Source organism: Numenius arquata, chromosome 8 (assembly GCF_964106895.1).
Source record: "Numenius arquata chromosome 8, bNumArq3.hap1.1, whole genome shotgun sequence".
In the NCBI taxonomy this organism is placed as follows: Eukaryota; Metazoa; Chordata; class Aves; order Charadriiformes; family Scolopacidae; genus Numenius; species Numenius arquata.
In genome coordinates, this window is record NC_133583.1 from 8,507,673 (window position 1) to 8,535,494 (window position 27,822).

At 47.1% G+C, this 27,822-nt stretch overlaps 1 protein-coding gene across 9 annotated transcripts in view; it reads left to right on the forward strand.

Annotated features, from left to right (window-relative positions):
- Positions 1-27,822, forward strand: part of CADPS (calcium dependent secretion activator) — a 218,268-nt gene that overhangs the window by 38,038 nt on the left and 152,408 nt on the right. For all 9 annotated transcript variants that reach the window (XM_074151901.1, XM_074151904.1, XM_074151902.1 and 6 more), the window contains exons 2-3: positions 3,925-4,038; positions 8,525-8,857. In XM_074151901.1, coding sequence (XP_074008002.1) covers positions 3,925-4,038; positions 8,525-8,857 — 447 coding nt within the window. The remainder of the gene's footprint in view (positions 1-3,924; positions 4,039-8,524; positions 8,858-27,822) is intronic.

The window sequence follows — 27,822 nt, forward strand, 5'->3', positions numbered from 1 at the left end:
TTTGGATGCCCAGATCTAGTCACTGGCGAGCTCTTTGCCATAATTTAGTCTGTTATGGAGAACACCTCTGCCAAGCTTTTTCTAAAAAGCCGTGCAATCCACTAGGAATGCCAGCCCACAGCCCGATGGGTGCCCTGCCCAATACCTCTGCCAGGAGTTCATCGTCACTGACTCAATTAATTAAATTTTTAATATGCATGTGTATATCTGGCAGCTTAAGTACTCACATACTTGAGACAGACAGAGGCTGTGAAACGCTCTGCTGCATAAACACACCTCGATATTAACTCGGGGGAGTTCACTGCGTCCAGAGTCACTGGGTGCAAACGGGGTGTTCTGCAGTCTCTGTCGAACGCAGAAATAGCTGTTATTTATTTAATGGCTGTCACAGGCGGAAAGCAGTTGTGGGGGAAAGCAGCAGGGGTTGGAAAAGCGAGGGAAGGTAAATAGAATAAACCTATTCTCCCCACCGCAGTGCTCCTGCTTACTCCCAGCTCTGCCTTCTCTCCCGTGCGCCGGCACCTGGGTTTGTGTTTGGACCAGGGGCAGGGAGGCTCTGCCCCCACCACCTCCCTCCCGCTGGGCTTCCAGCCCAGCAGAGCCTCACCTCCTGCCGCGGCTGGTGCGAAGGCTGTGATGTTGTACTGATGTGCTTCAGAGGGGAAGTAATTCTCTTGTTTTCCGCTGTTGGTAAGCACGCTACGGCAGGTTACTAAGTGAAAAGTGGTTTGTGTTGGCCCCTTAGTGGCCTTACTGGATCTGGAGAGGCTGTTGGCTTGTTTTATATGGATTTCTACCGGGTCACTGGTGCCCCTGATAGAGAGACATAAATTAACACCCCTGCCTTTAAAGCACTTAAGCTTCCAGGTGAGTGTTCAGGGCATGTGGTCTTTTAAGGCTGCGGGTGGGTTGGTGGCATTGCTTGGCCCTGCTTAAAGGCTTTGGAGCGTGATGTTGGGGCTGAGGCTGCTCCCCTGCCCCGGTCCAGCCTCTGCCGGGAAGGTGCTGGGGTTTGGCAGAGATGCCCGTGGTGCCTGATGGGGCAGGGGAAAAGGCGTAAAACAGGAGGTAGAGCATGTTGGGCAGATATTGCTGACCTGTGGGTCTGACCACCCTCCGCTCCCCAGCTGACGCTGACTTTCTGCACCAGGCATCTGCTGCTGTACTGCAGAAGCTCACTTTAATATGAAAGCAGTTTAATTTCGGCTTAGATTGACAGTTTTCTTGATAACGTCTGTAACAGTGGCACAGACACAGTGCCATTTCACAGTCTGGAGGGGGTGGAAGACTGAAGGTCCCGTCAGCCGTGGACTGGGCCACGCTGGAGCCTGGTGTGATCAGAGAGGATCTGCTTTTCCCTAGGCAGGGAAAATACTTGGATAGAGCTTGGGGGCGAGGAGGAGGCAACTGACACTCTACTAGAGACAAATCCGGTGATTCGTTTCCACAGCGCCCGGGAGCTCACGTGTGAGCTGTGTATCGGGAATTTCTAGGAATTTCAAGAAGCATTGCTCCTTTTGAAGGTGGCCCATTCAATATTGAGGAAGGAGCAGAAGATATTGCCGGTGGATGGTATTGTAGGAATGGAACAAGTAAGGACTTCTGGATGTTGTCCTAAGAAATAACCTGGAAAAAAATCCCAGTAAAAATGCTACGTACCTTGTTAAAATCCCAAATGAAAAGCCTGTTAGCTCAGAGTATTTGAGCTCTTACTGTATCTTTCCTTGTGCCTCAACACCCTGATTTCCATGCTACTTGTAGTTTTCCTGTTTCTTTTCTTGGTTTCTTAGGGCTTTTATTGTCCTGTCGTTTCTGCCTGATGTTCACAATGGTTGCTAATACAAAATTGTCAATACATTTAATTAACATCCTGCTTTTCTCTTCCTGCAGATAATTAAATGCTTAATAAAAACAGACCTGGCGCCTTCCCACAGGTGTCTCCCACTCGATCACTACATTGTCTCTGGCTCCTCTTATTGCTGACCCAGTTTTCTTTTCAATTCCATCAGAAGCTTCCGTCAGCTCAGATAGGTTTGGGGCCCGCTTTACGTTTGGTGCTCTGTGTGTTGCCCAAGGGTGATGCCGTGATATCTAGGGTGCCATTGGCAAATGCCACAAAGAGTTTTAGGTGCCTGACATGGCAGATAGACTCTTATAGCCAAAACCTAGATCCTGCCAGCCTTAAAACAAGGAGCTTTTAACAGTGCTTTTCCACAAGGCTCGTTGCAGATGCTGACTGAGGCAGAGGTGGGTCAGGTTAGAGGGATGGTCCTTGCTCCAGCCCTGTGGCGCTGAGCCTTGTTGCATGTATCAGACCCTGTGAAGTGTGGGCTGCTCTTTTGGGGCTGGGAATTGACCCATCTTTCCAGCACCCGCAGGGATGGCAAAGGCTGCTCCGTGTTTTCCAAAGCAGAACATATTGAGTCTTGCTTTATGTCACTTTGATGAACACCTCTCCATAAGCACCAGCATAAACTAATCCCAGATTATCACATCAAATTGCCATTGCTCACTAACCCTCCTCAGCGTGGTGTTGCAGAATTAATTACCAGTATTCATGATGTTCGTTACTGCAATCCCTAAACACCCCATGTGGCGCATCATCTAGATCTGGTGATATTTATCATTGCATTTTCCAAGTGGTCCCTCTCCTGCTTTTTATCACTAGCTGTGTTTACCAGGCTTCGTTATGCTCTAGTTGTTTGGATCTCTGTAGTTTTTGATACTTTATTCAAAGCCCTTTAGACACTTAGAGCAATTAGTTTTATTTTTCTCTTCCATTCTAATAGGCTGATTTCTTCTGCTGGCATACAAGTGAGAAAAAAAAAAAGCTCTTCTCTAGATCTTTTGGTCATTAGTAAATAGTTGTCCTAATTCTTACTGTTCTCTTTACCCTTTAAGTTTTCTTGTTTTCTTCCTTCTCTTTTGTCTAAATTAATCCTTACCCTCAAACCTGTAGTAGCAACGTGGTAAACCAGGCACAACTGTAGTTAAATGCCAGCAGTGCTTCAGCATGAGTGTTATCTGCATTTTAAGATGTTGTACTGGCATTGTTGGTACGTGACTTAAGTGCTGCTGTGACTTTGACTGTGCTACAAGCTGAAGAGGTGGGAGTTTTTTTAGCTATATCTGTTTTTAAACTGGCAGATAAATTGGCAAAATAATGCTATGTTATCTTACAAGGCTGGAACAAACCCTTGTAAACTTTCTACTGATGTCATTGTGCCAAAATTAGAACTGCCTTGTAAGTTATACCAGCTGTATGCTGGACAGAAACTGTTTTGAGCAGCAGAGATAGCAGAGAAAGTCCTTGCTTGGATGAGGAGAACGGGTTTGCCCTCGTATGATCTCTTTGGCATTAAATGGCATTAAATTCTTTCAGCACTGGTCCCGACTGGTGTTTTATGTACGACAAGCCAAAAGAAATGAGCAAGGAAAGAAAAACAAATGAGGAAAGACTAAGGCCTCAGAGTCCTGATGAGGGCTGACTTCAACAGCCAGCTCTCAAGGCTTCCCGTTCGGTGGTGAAACTTCATCTTCGGAAGGGGAGGAGAGGCTAAATGGGGAAGAGATTGCACTGAAACCATCTCTTCCAAGCATGCGCAGAGCAGCTTGCTTTTGACTTAGGTTTACCTGAAGTGATAAAAGTCTTGTGCGCATTTTGTGGTGGCAGACTTGTTTAGAAATGATGTTCAGGGTGGTTTTAGGTGCTCATGATGCTTAAATGAACTTGCCAGGGTGAAAAGCCCATGTGTGTGTACCCGCGCGTGGCTGATTCCTCATCTATTGCTGCTGTCCCCAAAGCAGAGCAGAAGTGTACAACATAAGCATCCCAATAAAATATTGCAGAAGAATTAGTGGGGTTTTTTTTCCTCATACATAAACTTTTCTTGACTAATTTTCTCCTTTTGGCATGTTTTGCAGATAAGTAAGCAGCAGCTCCAGACGATCAAAGATCGTTTCCAGGCCTTTCTAAATGGAGAAACCCAGATTGTGGCAGATGAAGCATTTATAAACGCTGTCCAGAGCTACTATGAGGTAAGGAATACATAATACACTATGCCTTTGAATCCTTGTTCTCACTCCTATTCACAGACAGGGTCAAATTCTGAACTAATGGATTGCCCTTTATTAAACAGCACAAACCAAAAGCAATTGCGAGGCTTCTTTCATCTGATGTCTGATACATCACAAGGTTTGTGAGGTTCAGGGTTTGAACATGCAACCATACAGCATCCATGGCAACCTCCACACCATGGTGTATCCTATAGCTTGATTCCTTTAAGCTGAAAAATATTTTCCTGATTCTTTTTAACAGTGTACTCTAAAACAGGGAAGATGGCACAATATAAAATCAGCATCACGTGCTCCCTATGAAAAATACCGAGAGAAAACCGGGCAGCACATTCAGTTCTTGCTGAAGCTTTTGCGTTGTGTCTAATTGACTTTGGGATTTTCAGCAAGAGGCTTGTCTTTTCTCTTTGGTGTGACAAGTGCTGTAAAGCAAAGGGGGAGGGAGGGGGTGTGCATCTACAAAACTAGATGATACCAAAGAACATGAAGCATCATTCATAATTGTGCAAAAGAATAATTATGCATGTCTGTCTTTTTGCACCTCTTTGTATGCAGCCTTTAGTGCTGCCTTTCATATCTTTTCTCAGAAGGAAAGAGCTTCTGTTTTTGAAGGAAGTCAATCCTTGTGATTTGTTTGAGGAGTGTCGCTTATTTTTCTGCTAGCTTTTCTGCAAACCATTTCTCTTTCTCCCTAGAGCTATTCTGTCATAAAAGGTGAAGATTTTGAATTGCCTACATAAAATATTTCTCTGGAAGTGGTATCTAAGAGGGGACCAAAATCAGATACTAAAACTGAAGAGAATTTTTTAACTCTATAAAAAATGGCAGCAGCTGCTTCTATGTAAGGAAAGCACAAATTATCTCTGGATTAACTCTATTAAAGTGGCCTAGCAGTTACTGCTCCATCATTCTCTGTACAGGAAGGAAGCTGAGAGTAATTTACATCTCTTATCAGAAAAGAAATTGCCAAGGGATCATCAGTTTATCACAGCTTCACCGAACAGTTGCTCTCAGAGAAAGTTTTCAAGGTGGCGAGAACCACATTTTAGGATGTAAGAGCAGCGTAATGTGTTCAGATAAGACTATTTGGCAGGAAAAGGAAACTGCCTAAAAACAGGCAAATTACATCCCTGTTTCACTGGTGGGTCTGGCTGAAAGTGTGTCTTGACCAGCTCCAGAAGAGCTGTGCTGTATAATTACCCCAAGTGATCAAACTTACGAAGAGCAGTTGATCAGCACTAGATGCCTGCAAACCCCACGTCTTCAGTTCAACTGGATGCTCTACTGGCTCTGTCCTACTTAAAATGGGCCACAAAAAGCATAATGCATCGCTCTGTGTCCTTCGGTGCAACTTTCTTTTTCTTCTTTTCAGCTGTTGGTCTCCTTTGATTTACGGCCTTGTACTTTCAGCTTCTGAGCAGCTGTAGCGTGGCTGCGTGTGTCGTCCTCGGCACCATCCGCAGTGGCTCAAGGCAAAGCCTCGCCGCAGAAAGCCTCTTCCCCCTCTCAGCGCCTGAGCAGCATTCCCTGCTGACGATGCTCCTGCCTCCCTTCTCTGCAGAGAGGTGCCCACCCTTGGCTCAGCCATGGGGCAATCGCAGCAGGTCCTGCGTCTCTCAGCTCCTGCAAAGCTCAGTGTTGAGCAATTAACTGGCCCTTGGATGGATACCATCTAGAAATCAGCGTTTAGATACTGACTTACAAAGCTGCATGATGGCTTGGAAGATATTAAAACTTGTTTTTTTGCTGAGCTGAAACTGGCCATCTCTGTGCAGGTCTTGTTTCTAAGGAGTCTACTTACTAACAGTGCAGAATAGTTCATTACCTGGGGAACGATTTAATTTTTTTTGCTAGAGAAAGAGGTGACTTGGTAAGTCAGGAATGTGTTTGCTCTTGCCCTGAATGTGTTCGTGTGGCCACATTCTGCTCTTAAGTCTGCTGTCAAGGGGTAAGTAAGCGTGTGGTTGTCAGTCTTAGGCTACTTCACAGGTTACTATCAAATTAAAAGATTGAGTGATCTGAGCAGGCTGTGCTGCTGGTCTGCAAAACACTGCTGTGCCTGTAGGAACGCTGCAGACCCTTGTGTGCCAGACAGGCCCAGCACACTAACAGATGCTCCAGGACAGCTTTTCTCATCTCCTTTTACTTCTGATGAGTAAAGCTTCGGCTGTCAACCAGTACTTTATGCAGCAGCCCCTTCAGTGGGTATTATGGAAATGCTTCATTAGACCCATTTCCACTCTGCTGTGGGCAGACAGAGTGACGTGTGACACGGGGGGCTCATCTATGGATGTGGCAGGAGGTGCCTGACCCAGCTCACAGAGGCCAGTTCCCTTCTGCATGCCCTGGTGTATGCACCCACGCTAGGATTTTGCTCCAGCAATTCTTGACTCCTGGCAATCCTACTAGGCAGTCTTACAGCTGGGCGATTCACCTGGTATTTTCTAAAGAAAGCAGCTCTCTCTGCAGGACAAAACACCTCTCTTATCTTTTTTTATCTTCCTATTTCATGGTCTTTTTCTGCTGCTTTGTGTCTGACTGGCGCTCCCCCGCGCCTGCCTCCCCCCTGCCAGCCGCAGCCTTCCTTTTCTCTGCTGGCTGCTGCTCCGCACCTGGGGAGGATAAACCGGGGCTGAGGGGAGATGGGGAACAGGGTCCCTCTGCTCACAGCGCCGTCACCCCTCTGACAGAGGTGGGGACCACGGGGAACCACAGCCACTGGTTCTGGTGGGTATGGGAAGTCATTAGCCCTGTCGCACAGGGTCAGGCCAAAGGCAGCTGGAGCAGATGATTAAAGAGGGGACTCGGGAGCCGAGGACGTGGCAGCAGGGCCATTCACCATGACCTCCCACTGTTTCCAGCAGTCAGTGTGCTGTGGACTTCCTCGGCTGCGCCGGCAGCTTGGGTTTTGATAACTCTCACCTATTACCTATAGGCACCTGCACACACCCGGGGTGTTATCACTCACATTTAAGCTCTGCAAGGAAACAAAATGTGTGCTGGTATCATTTCAGCATGAACTGAAGAGGCTGCTGGCGGCATCCTGCCTGTCTTGTCTGCAGGGAGCGTTCCCCAGACAGTGATGTTGGAAGGAAACAGCCCAGCTCTTCCTCAGCAGCATTTCTGGGCTGGTCCTGGAGCAAAACCCACTACTACTCCCGACAGCTGCCTTTGCCATCAAGCATCTGGGAACACGGAGTGCCATGTTGCTGAGTGGTATAAAAGAATCTGCCATGTCCTTAGGTCATCCTCAAGCTCTTTAATTATTCAGAGCTGACAGATATACCCTGGTGCTGGCACAACTTCTTCCCAGCCTGCTGCATTCATCCATTCTCAGCATCATTTATAAAACAGCAGTTCTTGCTGGGCATCGATTGCTCTCCTGTGCTCAGGGCTTGGGAGAGGACAGCCAACACAATATCCCCCTGTCCCTCTCTCCCCCTTCTGCTCTGCATTGCTCCCATGGCATCTCCTCATCTGCAGGCGTCTGGTATGTTTTGACCCTTCTGCTGCTCTGGAGGTGGGAAAGAGCATCTTCAACAAACGCCTTCTCCCTCCCTCCTGCTGTCAGTGTCCTGCACCGTGCAGGCTGCTCTCTCTGCAAAGCCTTCCCAGGCAGCCTCGAGCCGTGCCAGACCATCCTGTGCTGCTTCAGCAGAACTGGAGCTGGAAAGGATTTGGCCTCACCCACCTGTGGCCGTGCCACCATTTAGTCATCTGAGTTGTCTTGGTGTTACCCATCAGTTTGCAAAGATCCAGGCCATTTGTCCTTGTCCTTTCCCAGAGTGTTTTAATGGTGCTGGTTGCCCAGGTTGGAAAGACCAGGGTATGGGAGAAGTGGGGACACACATGTTATTTAACTGAAGGTAAGACTAAATTAATGGATACAATGCAAGTACAATACAGTCTGCAAAGATCTCCTCTGGTGCATTAATTTAATGTAAGCCTGATTCTTGCACTGGTGAGAGGTTTCCAAGGGGCCTGGCCACCAGCATAAATGCAATGTGATGCTGCTGACTTGAGAAGGATGACTGGGCTCCCTCTGACAGGGCAGAATTTGGCTAGGTGAGTATAGTTGTGCAATAACTTCCTTATTAGAACATTTGATAGAGCAAAATACAATCCTGCTTTCCCAAAGGGCATTTATGTATCTGTTAAGGTGCGACCACAACATTGCATGGAGTCCTAATTGCATCAAAATGTTCCGTTTTAGCAGACACAAAGCAGAAGCTTCACCTGATTTCATTACGCTTCCCAAAGTACAGCTGAAACCTCTGTCCATCTGGCAGCACGTGGTTGTTGAGTGAGGAGTTGGAAGGTGTACTGGCAGCCAGTAGGCGGGCTTCCCAGCACTGGAACCACGTTTTGTGGTACTTAAAGGAGATTTTTTTTAATTTTTTTTTTTTTTTTTTTAAGTGGCACCATTTGAAGTCACCCCTTTTTTTTGCAGGTATTTCTGAAAAGCGACCGTGTTGCTAGGATGGTGCAGAGCGGAGGGTGCTCAGCGAATGACTCCCGGGAGGTCTTCAAGAAGCACATTGAGAAGAGAGTGCGCAGCCTGCCAGAAATTGATGGCCTCAGCAAGGAGACGGTCCTGAGCTCTTGGATGGCAAAGTTTGATGCTATTTACCGTGGGGAAGAGGATCCCCGCAAGCAGCAGGCCAGGATGACGGCGAGCGCTGCCTCGGAGCTCATCCTCAGCAAGGAGCAGCTCTACGAGATGTTCCAGAACATTTTGGGGATCAAGAAATTTGAGCATCAGCTTCTGTACAACGCGTGTCAGGTAAGGTCCTTCTCCCACACTGTGTGGGAATGGAAGGGGTTTTCTTGGGGAAGGGCTTGCCAATAGGAAATACTGCTGTTATGAACTGGAAACTTGGGCTCTGACCAGACTGTTTTTGAGAGAGCTTCCACTGGGGAAGGGGGTTTTGTTTCATGGTGGGACTTGTGCACTGCCAGTTATGTTCTGGCTGTCCAAGTGGGCTGCCTCCTCTTCTTGCTCACGGTTGTTTTCTCTTGGTTGGTTGCTTAGGATTTTCTGCAGATGTTTTAGAAGGTCTTTATATAAAGTTTCCTTTCCTAAAATCCCATAGGATTGCTGAGATGGGAAAATTTTATCCCTTCAGCTCGGTGTCTGGATGAACAGGTCTTTTGATGGTGCCTAAGTGAGCCGTTTTGCTGTTACTCGCTTGCCTTTCCACTGTCACATCACCAATCTAAATGACAGAAGTACGTTCTTGCAGCCTACAACAACCTTATTAGTAGTTGAAGCTCAGATGCCCCCGGGGTGGATGTCTTATGCAAACTCACTTATTGAGGTTGTATGGGTTCTCCTTAATTAGAGGGAACCTCTGTGACCCCTGTGTGCCCATGGTGGAAGGAAAGAGCGTCCCAAACCCCCCATGACCTCAGGGCAGCTCCGCTTGCACTAGGAGATCCCAGACAGAGGAAAACCTTTCCCATTCCTTTCTTTTTCTCCCCCAGTAAGAGCCAGCTCCCCAGAGGTGTGGAGCTGGGACTCTGCAGTGCTGCTTGCATTTCCAGCAGCTCTCGGTGAGGGCTGTCGGTGGCTGCCCAGGCTGCCGGTGACCCAGATTACGGTCCCGTGCTATCGGATATAAATATCACAGGGGGGATAAAGGATGTCAGAGTCAAGGGGAGGGTAAGGTAATGCTGTGGAAAGTTTTAGGAGGAGGAGGAGGAGGAGACCTCAATCTCTTCCCAGTAATTGAGATGTTCAACTTCTTATTGAAATTAATACATTCGAGACCAATTCTGTCTGTCTTCTGTCTAGACATTTGCAATTCTTTTCAAGACATAGAAAATTATGTTTGATCTGTTTTTTCTCTTGTAAAGAGCTTAATTATTTTGCATTTGTTCTTCTTCATCTCAGACCTTAATGGCAGAGTGGGGAGTGGATAATAAATGTCCCTGAGTAAGGCATCTTCATAGCAAAAAGGCAACAGCAAGGACTGCATCAGTCCTCATAAATTATGTTTACAAACCAGATTTTGTGCCTGTATCCTGTGTTGGAGGACTTCTTTAAAATCAAAACCATGATGTTTTCAGTGATATGTTGAGAGCTGAGTCAGTTCTGCAGTGCTGTTGTTTTTTAAACCAACTCAAGCCCCGTGTCTCTCATCCTCCCTTGACCTGTGCTCGGCTAAGGAACAAGGGTGGTTTTGTGCGAGTGTGCGTGTGATCCTACCCTCTTGTTTTGTGGTTCCCAGTGATGCAGAAAACAGTATTTAATCATGGCTGCCCCTCTTTGTGGATGATTTCTGCTTTTGAGAGCCTTTCTGGCTGACACCGTGAACCCAGTGGCTGCTCCCTGCAAATTGCCCTGTTGCCTGCAGTAGGTCCTGCTTTTACTCTGAGAGTGAAGGATTTAATTCTGGGTTTTTTCTAAATACTTGTAGGCAGCAAACCTGTAATTTAAGCTTTTAGAGAAAGGCACAGTTTCTGTTGAAAGCAAGTATTAGTTACTCTGTTTTTAATACCTGGATAGTGAGGATTGGCTATGCAGAAGGGAAAGCCCTTTATACAAGGCACAGCTCAGAAAGCTGGAGGCCAGCAGTCGTTCAGCCGTTCAGTATTTTCCTGGGGTACAGTGCAGGTGGTTTCTGTGCCCTGGTGTCTGTGGGAGCCAGCCCCGTGGGGAGCGGCGCTGGGAGCAGGTCACTGCTGGTGGTCCTTCTCAGCACCCATTAGGTCCTGCAGGGAAGGCAGCAGTGAGCACCCATGGGAACTGCAGGCTTTGCTGTGGGGACCCTCATTCCGGTGCCACCTGTGGTCATGTCATCTGGGCTATACCAGAGGGATCTCTGGAGCTCTCCAGCCACCAGCAGCCCTTAGGAGAACTTCCTTCTTGCCATGAAGCACCAAAATTGCTGTTGACCGCTACTCCTTCCCATAGGATCTCAGGCATCGCTTGCAGCCAGCCTGTTGTAGTGTATAAGTAAAACGTATCAACTTACAAATCTTTTTATTTGCTTAGCTTGTATGGGGAGTTCTTGGCAAAAGTCAAAGGTACACACCACTTGGCTAGTATGTTTTCTGCAGCAGAGCTGCAGGGCAGAGCAGAAAATTATATGCAATGAGCAGTTATTCAGTAACATCCCCTTTCCCCCCCATGAAAGCTTCCTTCTGATCTCTCATGATTAAGCACTGGCGTCAGCCCTCAAACAGGAGATTTTTTTTCCTTTTCCATCCTAAACTTTAGTAGCAAATTATTTCCTACTCCAAAAGCTCTTGGTGTTCACACAGGGCAGATTTCAAAGCCAGGACAGCAGCTGGGTGCCTGACTGCTGCAGGCTGGGGATGCAAATCAAGCCCTGGGCACTGCCCTTTGTGGCTTGGAAACTCTCCCGTGCTGTAACCCCTTGGACCGTGCTGAGCCTGTCTGCACCATGGCATCTCCGATGTGGGAAGTCTGACACCAATTAGGGAGCCAGAGGCACCTGCCAACATTACAGGACTAACACCAGAGGCATCTGGAGAGGGAAGAATCGCGTGAACAGCATTGCAGCAGCCCGGATGGGCGCTGGGTGGGAGAGGACCAGGGGCAGCTGGAGAGGAGGAACGGCTCTCTGCTTTGCATGTACACGTGTGCTCTGGGCATGGCAGGGCTGGGACGTGCTTCTGTAGGATTTCCTTCCAGCCATCACTCTCTCCCCACCACCACCACTTTACATTTTCATAAATTTTCATTTGCCTCATCTGTCTCTCTCTGTTTGATGAGCCATCTTCTGCAAAAACCTCTGCCAGCCAGTCCTGGAGTCAGCAGCGAGCTCCTGCCCGGGTGGGTTTGCAAACACCTCTCAGCCTGCAGCTGCACTTGCAGCACAGAGCACTCCCGTTGGGCTTTGGGGCACGGGCCCCATAACCCCTAAAAATGGTCACTTATTTCCATCGTGCTGTTTTGTTTCAGTCTGGATTGAGTTTCGGTCAGAGTCAGCCCAGGCAGCGCTTGGTTGCCTCCCTGTGAAGACACACTGACTCTGTTGATCTGACTCTTGTCTCGTCAGAGTTAATTGGAAGTATAACTTAAATCTTTTTCTTAATAATTTGATTGAAGCTTCTGTCACCTGTTTCATAGAACAAAATATTTTCTATATTCTGTTTGGAATGAGCTTTAAGTAAAAGGAAAACACTGTCTGGTGTTTTCCTGGATGTGCTGAAATTCCAGTATTCCCAGAAACGTTGTGCAGGCTCAAATTGCGCGCATGTGGGTGATTAATGTATCTGCTTTCCTTCCTCGGGCAGCTCTTGCCAGAGGCTACCATGGACCCTGGCTCGGCAGCCTGCCATGGTGCCAGGCACAGGCTTTACACTGAGACTGAGCAAACCTCCTAAACAAATCTGGGAGCAATCGTGAGCTTCCCAGCGGTGGTTTGGCACAGTATAAGCTACACTTATTTTTGACCTACCCTCGTCAGCCGTGCATGGGAGGAATTGGGAAATGGAGCCTTTTCCCTGGCAGTCTGTCTGAATGCCATCACTCTTTCTGGAGCGGCAGCGTGGTGCTGTTAATGCAGTCTATCAGTCAATCACCTGGGCTTAGAAAAGCAAAGCCCATCGACTTCTCCGGTTGCTCCCGTTGCTGGGAGCGGAGGGGCTGGCTGGTCTGACCTGCTCTCCCCCGCTTTGGAGTGCACGGTGAAACTGCCCCAGAGTCTGGGCAAGGAGGCAAGGGGTGAGAAAGCTTTGCCTGGTTATTGTCCTCCTAAAGCATGAGCAGGAAAGGTACTGAGAGCCCCAAACACTTGCTTGAACTTCTCCTGCAGTCTGGAAGATGCTTTTCTCTATGTTGCCTCCTAGTACATCATACTCACTAATTGCATAATGATTACATCGCTGGGACAGCATTTCCATTCACTTCTGAAATAATATTTTGTTTGTGCAGAAGGAGGAATGATTTCTAAAGGGATTTTTTTTTAATACAATATCCCCAGGTGGTATGAGATAAGTGTATTCTTAATGTGATAGAAGTGATACAGCAGGATCTGAGATAGGAGCAGAGCAAAAGGGATTGATGCAGTTGGAAAGGCTTTTAGGAAACAAAGATGGGAAGTGGTGGTGTAGCAGAATGGTTGTGGAGATAACGGTGTTGTTAAGCGCAACCTCTGACTAGAACATTGTAAATAATACACAGAGGCTTAAGTTTTTTGCATAACACATGCTGTGTGGCTTGGTGTTTCTGCTCCACTGGAGTCAGCGTGGAAATTGGGTATCTCCGGCTCCAGCAGTGAGCTCCTCTGCTGTGTAAGAGGCATCATGGAGTGAGAAGTGTGTTTCAGTCTTGGGTTTCTGGTCCAGAACCCATAGGCAAGGCTTGAGTTTAGCTCTTCTGCTTTGTAATTAACCTGAGATTGTGGAAGAGTCATTCAGTAGCTATTTTCTATAAGTGTTCGGCAATTCCAAACTTGGGGCTTTGCTGCTGCCAGCATGTCCTTGGGCACGAGCCCTGTATTTCCCACTGACCTTCATGACGGCTGAATTGCAGCATCATCTCTGAAAATCAGGCTGTGGTGTTCTCCCCGTCTTGTTCTCCCCCAGCCGTAGGGCAGTGATTTACTTTTCTATCTCAAGCTGTGTTTGAAAGCAATTTTTAGCTGCAGTGAGAAGAGAAGGAGCTAGTACAGCGCTGTTCAGTTAATCCAGCAGCGGTAGCTGATGTCCTGACCACATCTATGATGAGCTGCACACTTCATTCCTCCCACTTCAGAGGAAGTCCTAGATGCTTGGGCTGTCCCTGCGGGACTGTCTGAATTCACAGGCTCCGCAATCAGACTTTCTCTTCTTTCCTGGGCCTGAAGTGTCCCATACACTGTGGCATTCCTGTTAAATGTGCATAATACATGTCCTAAGCTTCCAATTTCATCTTAAATTCCCTTGGATATTAGATTTGAGAACAAATAGCTAAATATATGCAAGTCAAACCTGCTTGAGTAATACACGGTTGTGGTTTTTCAGCATCTATTCCTGTCCATCCAGGTAGAAGGTAAAACATGAGAGAAGCGAGCTTGAGTGTGTGGGCTACAACACAGACCAAGTCCCATCTCTGCCTGGTGGCTATTTCACGTAAAGGGATGAAAGCCTCTAACCAGTGCAACTGTAATTCTTTCGCAAGTTTTGGAGGCCTGTGATTTTAGCTAGCAAACATTTAAACCCAAATTTTGCCAACCAGTGCTGGCTGAAAACTAGAATTCACTGTTTTGACATTTATTTTTGCAGCTGAATTAGGACGCTGTGTCCAAAGGCTGACATTTCTCACAAAGCACAAAGTTCCTCTGCCAAAAAAATCAGTTTCAGAAGTGTTAGCAGAAAAGATATTTAGGACTTCTGTCCTGATTCAAATGTTTGATTTTAGCTCAAGTCAGTATTAGAGATGATTTGCTGAGGTGGTGTCTCACCTTCTCCCCCTCTCTCAGCTCTGCAGTTCAGGCGGTTTTTCCAAACTTCATTTCTTGACTTGCTGTGGTGTGTTGAGCCCATTGCAGAGGTGGTGGTACTTGGAAGATGCAGCCCAAGTTAGGGTGGAAACAAGTCAGGACAGAAACTCCTGTGAGGCACTGTAACAGCTCAGATGGCGAGATGAAGGTTGAGGTGACCTCAGAATAAACGTTTGGTTTGTGTGTATCCTCCCCAAACCAAGTACTTCATTTAGTTTGTTGTGATGAAAAATTCCCAGGCATTCCCAGCAATGAGAATTGAGCCCAGGGTTGTTGCGCACAACGTGGAGTTACCTGTCTGTGCACGTCTCTTTGTCCTTCCAATTCAGAGATACGGGTGTTTAATATCAGAACTTTCCCTTCTGCTCCCTGTTCATCATTTTTTAAGAACATAAAGCAATTCCTTTTTTATTCTAGCTTCATCTTGAAGCTCAACAGCTATGAAATGGCCATCTGCAGTTCTGGACATTTAAGCGCTAACTCTGGCTATAATGACCCCTCCAAAAGGGCAGGAGGTTTGCTTCAGCCCCACAAACAGACCATCACGGGGACAATAGTGGCAAGCTGGGGCTGCCGGCAAGGACCAACGAGCCTCCACAGGCTCCTCTCTCTGAGGCTGGATACCTGGATGCTGTGGACAACCAGCAGCTTCGACCAGCACCACTGTCCCCCTTGCAAATCCCCAGGGCATCAGCCAAACCCCTTGGATTCCCCCCACCCCCACCCTTTCACTCTTTCAAAACACCTTTTGGTTGATCCACCTATTTCCACAATGTAAGCATCATCTGCCTCCCCCCCCCACCCCCTTCCGCCTTGAAACAAAGCCACCACCAATAAAAATTAAGTTCAGGTGGTTTTGAAATGATCAAAAGCCTCGAAATCCATAAAGCATCATACTCTGTTTTCAGTAATTCAGTATTTATTTCCATGGAAACGGAAATGGCAGCCCGGAGCGTTCTGCAGGGTTGTAATTACTCCTGTAGCAGGCAGCGGCAGCCGCAGCGTGCCTGCCAGGGCTCCAGCGTCTCCCAAAGACGGCAGTGATTTAGCGCCCGATGGGAAACTGAAAAAGGAAAATGCGTTGGGAAGTGAATGAAATTTTCCCCTTCGTAATAACACGACGTAGATACACGTGGTCCTTCGGGGAGAGGGAATTGCCCTTCTTCATCAGCTCAGGGTGCGATGTTTTGAAGAAGGATGTTGGCATGGGAGGGAGGAGAGGCTGAGAGGGATGGGGTGAGTGGGATGTCTGGCTCCGTATGGGAGAGGTTTGCTGATGGAGGTCACCTAGGAGGTACAGAACAGTCCCCTACAGTGACCATGCAGGTGATGCATCATTTAGTGTCTTTATAATTAAGAGCAGGAGAGGTGGTTGAGATGGGACATCTCCCTGCTCTGGCATCTGACACGTGGTCTCCTCCAGCATCCAACAGAGAGCTGCGGGAGGAGTTCAGCTGGTTGGAAGGGGATGTGGTGGCGAGTGGGGTGGCCGTGCCAGCCTGGCAATGTGCCATGGGGTGGCTGCCTTTTGGGATGGAAAATGCAGTGTTTGCTCTCTGCCAGGGTGGGACCCACTGCCCGGAGCTGTTGGCACCACGTGTCTGGTTTGCACAGACACGTATGGACCTACGTGTGCATCCATTAGCTGTAGGATCAGCTTATGTTCTGTGCTGTTATGGACTTAGAGAGCAATCTTGGCCCCTGTAATTAAATTTAAAGCAAATTAGCTCTTCTATTAAACAAAATAAATCTGATGTAGCCTAATGCTGTATTCTCTAGCTATGGCTGATCAATCGCTCCTGCAAAGAGAAGGCAAATGCTGCTGAGCAGATGGTCTTGGCTGAGGCATGGTCAATTAAACTAATTAAAGATGCTTTCATTTAATCAGAGGGTGTTTTAACCCTGTTAGCTGCCAGTTGGGGATGTATGTTTTCGTGCACTAGGAACTTGAAGTTCTGGCCCTACTATGGACATCTTCTGGTTTTACAGCCCCTTTACACAAACCAGGCTAGATTGTGCATCTGAAGAGCAGAAGTTTAGCAAGGAAATTACAATGTCATGCAACAATAGTGAAGACTTGCAGAGGAGAAGTCAGTTGTTTTCTTCTAACACTAACCAGAGATGTTTATTAGACTGAAGAAGTCTTCTGCACCGAGTCCTTCCCACGCTACCTCCTGCCAGCCTTCCCTCCAGGTTTAGGGGCATGGATGCCTCTCTGCAGTCTAGCCAAATGTCACTTCTCCCACCAAAATGAGCAGTGGCTTGTTGTGGCATGTTATTTAAGGGACAGAAAATGGTGTCACCATCCAGACAGGTTCAGGAATCGAGGAGCAGACTCTTATTTCTGCTCTCTGCTACCATGCAAAACGCTTGGCTGCTGGGAGCCCCTCTGCCACGGGGTTCTAGAGATGGACCATGGGGTCCATGGAGTCCACGGGGACTCCTTTGAACCAAAGCTCTGATTTAGTTTGCTCAGTAGAGCACTTGCTCGTTAATTGTCACAACTGGGCACCCTTGCCATTTCTCATCCCCCCCCTTCCGATCTGCTCCCCTGCTCTCACTGTAAGGGGTGACACCACTTGCCAGCGAGATAAGACTGAGAGAGCTCGTTAGTCTAATGGAAAAGCACGCAAAATTATCTCAAGAAGCATCAGTAGAGAAGAGTAATGCATCCGGACCGTTAGTGACCCCCTCACTGGGCAGCACCGAGGGGCTGCAGCCCCGGGGCCCGCCGTCCTCTGCATTTCCAGCAGCTTGTGCAAATTAAATTAGAAACAGTTGTGCTTTATCCAGAGGTCACACGGGCAACTTCATGCATCAGACCGGATCTGTCCTGCTCCAGCAACACTGATCCCTGCAGGTACATTAGGGCTAAAGTCAGGATGATTTTCAAGATGTTCATCCTTTGTGAAATGGTTTTTATTCGTCTATTTAGCGAGGGGTTTTTGTGGTGCAATATCAGCTGGATGCTTTTCGTTGTCTGTGTGGACTGATTAATTTCCGCAGTTTAAGGTTTAAATTACCATCAAGATATCTCTTCAGTTTTATTTTTGTTTCAATTGGCCCATGAATACCTTTCATCACCTGCATTCATGCTGCAAAGGAATGCATAAAAAATAACTGTGGTTACCTTATAAAATATCAATAACTTGACATTTTCAATCTACCTTAACCCCTCTATTTAGGGACTGCTAATTCTCTTCTTTCACTGAAAAACCAGTTGTTGGCATGACTTTCCTGCTGCTTAGCCAGATTATTATTTATTTTTCATCAGATCAGGAGCCTTATTTCAAATGAATGTTTATCGGTACAATTCTGTTTCCCTACCACCACCTTGCATTTTGGAAAGAATAAGCTGAGTGGTGAATTCCTGGCTCTAAGTGGGAGCAATTGGGGAAAAGTAGGAAGGATTGAAGTAGTTGATGATGTGCTGATCTGCTGATGCTGCCGTTTGCGGACTAGCAGAGGTCTCTGGGAAGGGAAGCACTTTGGCCCTGAGATTATTAGCTGGGAGAGCTGTTCTGGTGTCTGCTGCCTCTGCAAGGGCTGCTTCCACCTCTGAGCTTTATTATAGGAATAGGTCAGAGCAGAGGGGAGGGCCGGGAAGATGGACCATTCCTGGCACAGTTGTGCGGAGGGAGATGCTGAAGCAGTAGGGAAGGTTTTGTAGGAGCTAAAGAATTAGGGAAAGTTCTTGAGCGTCAACAGTGAGTGACAACATTCAGGAATTATAGCTTAAAATCATTTCAGTGGAGAGGAGATTTGGGATGGCACAAAATGGAAAACTCGGAGGTATTACCTTTGTATTGGCAGAGAGGAGACTACTGATGAGAAATGAGGGAGCAAGTGGAGAAGAAGTTGCTGAATTCAGGGAAAACTTTTTTCAGTGAAAAACCCAACGATCTGATGGGGCATATTGCCACTGTGCAGGGTGGCCCAGCCTCAAAACACCTGGTGGGTCTGCCCAAGGAGAAACCAAGCCAAACATTGTCCATCATGAGGGGGTGGTAGCCAAAGGTGATACATAAAATCAGATGTGTATTGCTGATCTCCAAAAAAACCAACCTAAAATGTAACTAAGGTGGGTTGTAGGGTGGATTCTGAGTTGGGCTTCTATGCGGTCTGGTTCCTGGAGGTGGTATTTGACTCTCAAAATGCTATGTTTATTTCAAGCAACCTCTCTTGCTTCCCTAACATTGAATTCAGTGCAAGCCATCATTCGTAAAAACCAGTTCTCCAGCTTGTCCTGTGTTTTATTAGGAAAGGAAAATGTCACTCCTCCTCTTTGCCTTTTCCTCAAGCAGAGATGGCGGGCAGAGAATGTGACAAAGAAATGACCCCACTGGCCCCCTTCAGAAAAAGTAATCTTGTTTTTTCTTTGAGCAGCATTTGTTCCCTACAGTACATGTTCCTGTCAATCAGCCCAGGAGGCCCTGGGAGACAGAAGGGGTGTTATCCAGACCTCTCTCTCTTTAAGCGAGGAACTGCTAACTGCAAAAGAACCCATATGTGATGCTTATCTTAAGGAAGGCTGGAATACTTAATAAGACATAACTGGTGCATGACCCTGCGCTGTGTTAATGCCTCTCTCTCTCTTCCTTTTAACTGGAAATACAATGCAGCCCCATGAATTTAATTTTGCGTGTAGGTCTTTAAATCTAATTTGAATTCCACGTGAAAACCTGAGTGCTTTGCGGCACTTCAACCCTCACTCGTGTGTTTCGTCACTGAAATCCTGCTGCTTTCCTGGGGAACTTTCAATGCCTATCCCATGAGCAAAACATAAAGATAGCATAGTAGTTTCACGTAGCAGGGGTTGCGTGTGGTCATGCTGGAGGCTTGTACCAGAGCTCCAGGGTCTTTGTTTCAGCAGCAATGTCTTGTTGGAGAACCGGGACTGGTTTTCACTGAGCTGCACGAGCCTAATGCCACACACTACTCTCTCTGTTTTCTTTTTATCATCTTAAATAGAGAGATCATTCTCGTGGCATGCATCATCCACTAAGTGAATGTTTTGAAAGTTCTGTGTTAATATTTTACTGAATTTCTCTAATCTTTATTTCTGAAAGATGTGGTTTCTCCAAGGCTACTTCTACCCCTTTGCAATCCATACCATGTTCAGTATTCCAGAAAAGAGAATTATTTTTAAAAGATGTGTTATGCACTAGTCCTTTCCTCCAGCCTCTACATTTCATCCTTCAGACTACCAATGTTTCCATGTTATTTGACAAATGCTTCCTGCCACAGCTTGGGATGTGATAGACAGTGTCATTTTAATTCAGAAGAAACTTTGGGAGTCAGATGGATCAGCCATAGAAAGTACTGCATGAATGTAAAATACAGCTGGGTTAATCTTCAAGTTTGTGTCTAAAAAAGTACCAAAATAAAAAGAGAATAGGTGTATTTCTTAAGAGGAATGAGGTGCCAAGAATTTTCTTCTAAAGGATATCAAAGTAGGCACATATTTGTTCCCACTGAGCTGACTATAAATTGGGAAATGATCAACAAACTATATTTCATGCATTTCAAAGGCTCAGTCTCAGTATCCCAGACTACAGGGAATGCAACTTATGTAAGCTGTTCCTTACCTCTATTTCAGTGTTGAGTTTTCATATGCAATATACCATGCTTTTTTTCTGGAACATCTGATTCTACTCATGTTTTGTGAAAAATTAGAGTGCAAGTTCAATAGGGAATTGGATGCAAGACAGCTTCAAATACAGCCTCTCATGTATTTAAAAGGCAGCTATAATAGCTTAAAGTCATGTAAAAACTGTGCTGGCCTCCCTCACACAGACTTTGCTGCATATTGCAGGGCGGCAGTGATGTTTCCCAGCAGGAGTGATCTGTCCATGTGTTTTTCATGTGTTGTAGCCTTTGGTCCAGTTCTTTTGTCTCTGAAATAGAGGACAGTAAGAAGATGGGGAGGAGATGGCACAGTATACTTTGTCATTCCCTGTGAAGTCTTCGTAGAAATGTCATTGCAACAAATGAGGGAAGATGGTTGCATCCCCCACTTTACCGGAGTGTACAATGGTGTAACAGCCCTTCCTTCCAAAGAGTATTTTGAGATTAAAGGCGATATTGAGCTGAAGTTGCCCATGTAATATGGAAGACTTGGAAGGCAAGGGAGAGAGGCGTAAACCTCTCGAGCAGCCACCTTGAAGTCGGATATCAGGGGCACGTGTGTTTTACTGTAGGTGCTGTTGAAGTTGGAGACTGTGGGTGTTAAAAATTGATAGCCACAGCAGGGAACTGAGTGGAGTTTCCCAGCACAGCCCTGAGTGCTGGTCGCCCAGGAGAGCATAGCATAGGTTGGAGGTTGGAGTCTGAAACTCGTGATGTCCCTGTGTCACCAGGCTCCTGGACCATGACCAGGTTCCTGTGCCTTGCAGGCTCCTGGGCACTAGTGGAGCCAAACTGTGTGCTTGTGTGTTCATGCTGGAGCCTGAACCCTTTCTTAGAGCCTGCAGAGGAGGGGCTGGCTCAAATTATAGGCAATTCCCCCAACAAAGGAGAACAAAGTGCAGATGCATAATCTTGCTGCCCTCCTCTGAGCATGCTGCCAGGGGAGTGAGGTTTGCGATGAAGAATGCTGCCGGGGAGGAAGCGAGCATAGTGGACAGACGGTGACACACAGAGAAGCACACACAGACTTTGCCCAACACCCTGCTGAGTTTTGGTTAAATGTCCCTACTCATTCTTACGTGTGCTGGTACATGCCCCATGCTCATTTCTGCATCTTGACCGCTACCACCATGTCAGTGATCTTGCAGGTCTCCAGTCGTCATTAGTCCACAGGAAGGGAAATTTGGGAAGATCTATACTTGGGGGTATTTTGCTCTGGGGATCAACATAAAAAGGTAAAACGTAGGACACAGAAAGCAAAATACCAGGTCACCAGCAAAGATAGGAGACCTTGGCAGGTAACAGATTGCAGTAGGATGCTACAGGGAGGCATCGATTATAAGGCTTTACTCCTTGTCTGTTCCTTAGCAGAAGGAGCATCAGTGAAGAGTTTCCTGGTTCCCAGGTTGAGGACCATGAGCTGTTGTCCTTCGTGGAGGGTTTTGTGAAACATAACGAGCTTCTTTTGTGACCTAGCTAAGTCCCGAGGCGACAGCGAGAATGTTTCTTGGGTGATTTAAATTATAAAATTCTAATAGTAGAGTAATTAAATGGTCTCTTATTTGTTCTCGACACCAGTCATTTATCCTGCTGATATTTCTGCCAGTTTGCTGGCAAGCTCGTGTTGTACAACATTGTTGAAATGAGCTGCAGGCATGTGTTTGGCTGCCATTACCAGGAGTCTTGCGTGCCCGCGTGCAGAGCTGAGACCAGGACTGATAGAATAGCTGCAAAACAGACCTAGGGTTTCGTGGAGAAACTATTGACACAATAATTTTATTAAATCAGGTGTTGCCTGTTACGTTTGATGAGAATGTCATTTGCCAAACGCAGCACTTCATGTTTTAAAATCACGTTAAAACCCAGCGCTCTTCATTTCTGATGCAGGGTGCGATACCAGCAACAGTTCCTCATCGCTGTACTCACCATCTCCCTGGGGCTTGGAGTCTCGCTCCCTACTTTCCCTCCCCTTGCATATCCAAATTCTCAAAAATGTAAGCTATCGAGCAGCCACGTTCAGTCTTCTAACTCGGTTCTTCATTCACCTTTCTGCTTGTGGATTTTCTCTTCGCTTGGCCTTTTTCTTCCTAACCGTGGCTTTTGGCTGGGAACAGTTGTGCTCAGATGGTGAAGTAGCAACTGAGGGTAAATGAGGTGAAGGAGCTGTGGCTGCCACTATCGAAATGATTCCAAAATAACTTTGTGGAGGAGAGTGACTGTCAGGTCAGATGGGAGCAGCGTGGTTTGGATCTTCTTGGGGGGAATCAGAGTTAGAGAGGATAATATAGGTTAAGTCAATAGAAGAGCAGTGTACTCTAAATTCTGCCTTATATGCTGTCAAAGATCCGTAATTAAAATTAGGGTGATCACTCGTGAGTACGCAGCAGCAGCAGTATTTGGGAAAGAGTCTGTTTTCAAACTCTGCATGTTTCCCATGAACATCTGCAGCATTCATGATGAGGACCACACAGTTTCTTCACGGCTCGTACAACAGCTCTCCACTAGGAAGTCCCCACCGACAGCGTGGTCCTTAGCAAAGCGTGAGGAGAAAACCGCTTGCCTGATGGTTTGGGTAATTGATGTGTTGCCTGTTCTCCACCAGCAGCGCCTGGTCGGTGGCAGGAGGTGACTCTGCTCCTTTCCTGCGCATCACTTTTTCCAGCCATGTAACTCCTGATCTTCTTTATTACCACTTAACGTAGGCAATTGTTCAGGGTCATTGCTTGGTCAATCTGTTCTGCCTGTATGTATGGTGATTGCAAAACAGCTGAGGATGTCTGGCAGCCAGTAAGAGTTTTATTTCTGTGGATGAAAATAGCCAAAGATACATTCAAGGAGATAATTGGGATCATTAAACTTTCCTATCAGAATGCCAGTTGCAGTTTCATCCATTGTATGGCTAAAAACATAAGCAGATCAATGAACAAAAAAAAAAAAAATTAAATATCTATTTCTGTCCCAAATATACTAGCAGAAACACTGGTGTTGTAATGTCAGAGTATGGGCCCGATCTGAGCATCGTCATCTTGGGAAGACCTGGTCTGCTTCAAAATAAGGGTGATTTTTCTGGATGACGACAATCAAAATACTTTTTGTTTGGGCCAGATCAGTGGTTGTCACTGTCACATGCAGCTCCATGTGAACCACTGCAAATCAGTAACCCTCCCTGCTATCCGGGAGAGCTGGTGTCTCAGCGCCTTAAATTTTGTCTCGTCCGCAGTCAGGGTAGCAATAGATGGAGGAGATGATTCGGGGAAGGGCGGCGCAGGACGCCAGGGCAGGAGAGCGAGCACATCTGTCTCCCCCAGGCTTCATGCCATCCCGGCGCACCGCAGCAGAAGGGAGTCTCTCTCCACTCTTGCGTGAAATTACTGGATGCCAGACATCGATCAAAAGTAAATCGCTCCTGTTCAAAGACGGAGAGTTCATAAGAGTCGTTAATAACAAAAGTCCTGTGTAGGGGCTGCTGAGCAGGGGTGCGTCAGGCGGCTGGTGAAGGGTGCTGGTGAGCAGAGGGAAAGAAAAATGGATCAAAGTCCTGCTGGAAAAGGAGTAAATGCCCATTGATAGCATTAAATCACATGTAACTGGAAATCAAGAGGGACAAATTCTGTTGGACACTATATGACCGATGCCAACGTGATCCCTGCAGAAGGGAAGAGCGGTGCTGACAGCAAATAACAGCAAGGGCCGGGCCCAGAAAAATTCTCCAAGCAAAACAGAATTCAGCATGAAAAGGGGACATTGCCTTTCAGATGTGACATTAGCTGTCTGCCGTAAAGCCCTCTTCAGACGGTAATGATTCCTGCCTTAAGATGGAGCAAAGCCAATCCCTCTGGTCTGACGGTCGGTTGTGTGGAGAGCTTTTCCAGCTGCCCTCGGGTGTCCTGCTGTGAAAAAACCCCGTCTGCCTCTCCTGGGGAGGACACGTGGAAGCAGTTGAACTGGAGATGGGGCCAGTCCCACTTTGCTACAGCGATTTGCCTGCTCTGTTTTTCAGCATGGGAAACAACTGTGCTGCCTCTGTTTTTCTCAGGATGCAAGCCCGTAACCTCCAAGATAACTTCTGGCAAAATTAAGAGGGAGATCAGCTCCTTGTTTTATCCTTCCCCCACCCCACCACCACACCCTTTTTTTTTTTTTTCCTTCTTTTATGCTTCAAAAGAGACTCTGGAGAGGACGTAGAGGCAAAGCAAGCGAGGAGGGAAGTATAAGCCGTCAGAAATAATGTTAAAGCAAAAGTCAGACTTGCAGTGAGGTAACAAGATGCCAGGGAAGGTGGTGACTGAGTTGTGAAGGGTTTTCAAAGTGCTTGTGTATGATTGATGCCTTGGGGGTGTCAGCTGTGAGGGGTGTCAGGGCATTTGTGCACAAAAGGAGCAGAGGATACAGCCACAGCCTCGGGGCTCCAGGGCTGAGGGGCTCCAGTTGAGGGCTCCAGCCATGGCGTTAGGCCTTCGGCAGGGATGAAGGTTTGGCTCTTGTAGGAGAGCATGAAAGAAGAGCCAGGCTCTGAACTCTGTGTGCGTGGAGCTGTGAAGAAGGCAGGGCCAGAGATGAAATGAAGACTGAATGACTGAAGAATGCAGTGGAGGAGCATGTATCTCCAAAGACAGAGTGGAGAGGAAGAGTGCTGAAGAAGGGATGGGGATGAGGAGGATGTTTTGGGTGAGTCTAAGTTAGATTCTGTACAGACTGGAGAGGATTTGACTTTCAGAGCAGCCTCTGGAAAGACTGTGAAGACAATTGTGCATGATTTTTACACTGAAAGGGTTAAGTCTTGGAATGGGCTGCCCAGGGAAGTGGTTGAGGCACCATAACTGGAGGTCTTCAAAAGACAGATTGACATAGTGCTTAGAGACATAGTTTGGTATTGGGGGGGGGTTGTATGGTTTTCTTTTGTTTTTTTTTTAATCAGAGTTAGGTTGGTGGTTGGACTAGATGAACTTAAAGGTCGCTTCCAACCTAGATGATTCCATGATTCTGTGATTCTATGAATGAGTCTGAACTCACGGGCAATGATATAGCTACAGTGGCTGCTCAGATCTTGGTTAGATAAGCAGAGGAACCTCAGGAAACATCAGGGGATACTGTTATCCTTCTATAGGGCAGCAGAAAGACCTCTACTTTATGCAGATCTGGGACCTGTGCTATATGTTGGGAAGGTCTTTGGAGTCCCGTGGAAGGATAAGGAAGGGCTAACGGTTTGGCTTACCTGGGGAAACAGTCCAAATAACTTGATCTGTTTGCAAACGTGTGGGAGCGATCTTTAACCGTGCGTGCACAAGTGCAGTAAAATCGTGGGATCAAAGGAGACACTGTCGGCTGCGCTTCTGATAGTCAGGGCTGGAAGAACTGGGCAAAGGTTGTGACAGCCTTTCTCTCTCCTGGGGGATACACCCGATATTTTTCTATCAGATAAGCTCTGATATGGGTTGAATGGAGAGTACGGCCTTAACATAGCAACCATAGGCTGAGATTTCCTAGGGGTATTCAGGAGATTGCACGGGAAGGGGCTACTAGTTAATTTTGGGCTCAGAGCCCCTCAGCCTCTCATGTTTGGGCAGGTTTTGGACACCTGCACGGAAGTATCAGCGTTATTGCTGAGTACAGAATTAAAATTTATCTGGGATGATTATTTCATTTTATCCGGCAGAAAAGTTGTGGTGGGCTCTGAAAAGAAACCTTGCAGGCGGGTGGATTGGAGGTATTCCCTGGTCACCCACAGCCAAAAGCCTTTGCTGTGGAAATTCCCAGGTGAAGGGAGCAGGACTGGGATGCCCGGTGGCGACGCGGTGCAGATGAGGTGATGGCAGATGAGGGGACATTGGTTTGCCGGATGAAGTTTGTTGCAAATTCCCATCTGCTCGGAAGCAGAAGCTGTAAGGTTTGTGCTGTGCAAGTAATTATTTGTTATACGTTTTTAAACATGAAATGTAGTCCAAACGGCAAATATTTTTAGCGTGTGTCATTGGGCAGTCAAGAAAGATGCCAGCAGCATAAACCTGAATAACTGCGTGATGATCGGGGTGGGGACGGGCAGTGATTACCCTCGCCTCAGTGCCAGCCTTGCAAACCAGCTATTGCATGAGGTGCCCCCTGCGCTGCTTTTGGAGGGTGCCTGCGAGGAATACCCTTCATAAGGAGCAGTGGCAGGTTTGTGCCAGGTTTCTCTTTGTCCTGCTCGTGGTGGCAGTGAGCACGGCGGGGTGTGCTAGCACAGCCAGGCTCCCTGCGAGCAGGACTGCAAGTGAGCATCGCTCTCTGAGGTCTCAGCGGCCGCACTTGGCCTTGCCTGATGGCTGAATGGGCTTAGCTGGAGAGGAAAAATCAATTTAAAGAGAAGGACTATCTGCTTTGCCCATTTTCCCCTCCCCACGCTGAGGTATTCACCCCCTCTTCAGCTGGTCACCTGCTCACACAGGCAGCGTCTTGCAAAGCCGGCTGCTTTCTCCCCCTCTCCGTTCATTTTACCTGCGATGGAAAGTGCACATCTGGCACATCTGGGAGGTGTTCTGCCGGGTCTGCAAACGGCTCTGGAGAAGACAGGAGAGGATTGCTGGTTTTCTCCCAGTGCAATACAGAAGAGGCAATCTCACATCTCTGGGTTTTCAGCAAACACATTCCGCGGAGTGAGCCTGAACAGTTTGTAACGTAGGCAGATTTGGGATGAATGAAGCATTTTTCAGATTTTCAAGAAATGAGTTGTTTCAGCAATATTTTGCCTTCCACTCTACCCCCCAACTTCCCCTACCCAAAAAAATAGTGAGAGAATGGATTTGAAATGGATCTAAGCGTTTTAGAAACAGAACAGCTTAAGTTTTCAGATTGCAGAAAGTGTAGTAAGGAAAACTGTCTGAAAATTAATGCTTTTTGAAGGGGTGGGATCTACTGTGGATTTTGCTCAGCCAAATGATTCAGTTATTCCCTCAGCTTTCATGCAAGGTCACAGTGTGATCCTCCATTGATTCCCTTGCACCTGCGAAGCAGCACGGGCAGGTATCAGAGCGTTTCCCAGCTGTGCCAGCCCCCAGCATGAGTCCTCTCGCTCTCCTCCACCTTCCTTAGCAGCACACAGCGTTTGGACCGTCAGTCCCACAGGAAGCTGCTTTTTCCTGTTGTTTTTCCCCATAACTCCAGCTGAAGGGAGAGGGAGACGCAGAAGGAGCTGCTCTTCTGCACGGGTGTGCAGCCAGGGCAGACATCTCACCCCACGCGTGGTTGCACCCACATTTTATTTTTCCCATTGCCCTGAGCACTGGTGTCGAGGTTTGGTTTCCTCCCCTTGAGTTTCCATAGACCTGCTTCAACAAACTACGTGATTGATAATAAGAAACGGAGGGGAAGAGCTTCAGCTGTAGGTTCCATATGTGTATGTTCACATGGTTTTATGGCTGGTAGCATCTGATGCTACCTTCATTTGAAGTAATAATAGGGTGGCCCTAGCAGCGCAGTTTTGACCTGGTTACAGAGCAGAACGCCAAAAAAAAACTGAATCCCATGAGAGTGCTTCAAGCATTGCTTTTCTCTTTAATCTCTTCATTAGTATGTTTTCTTAATTTCTAAAAAGAACTGCAACTTCCATCTGTGATGGACGGGTAGCCACGCTGCGGACTGTGTCCACCTGGATTCCAGCTGCATATTCTGCACTGCTCTCCACTGCATG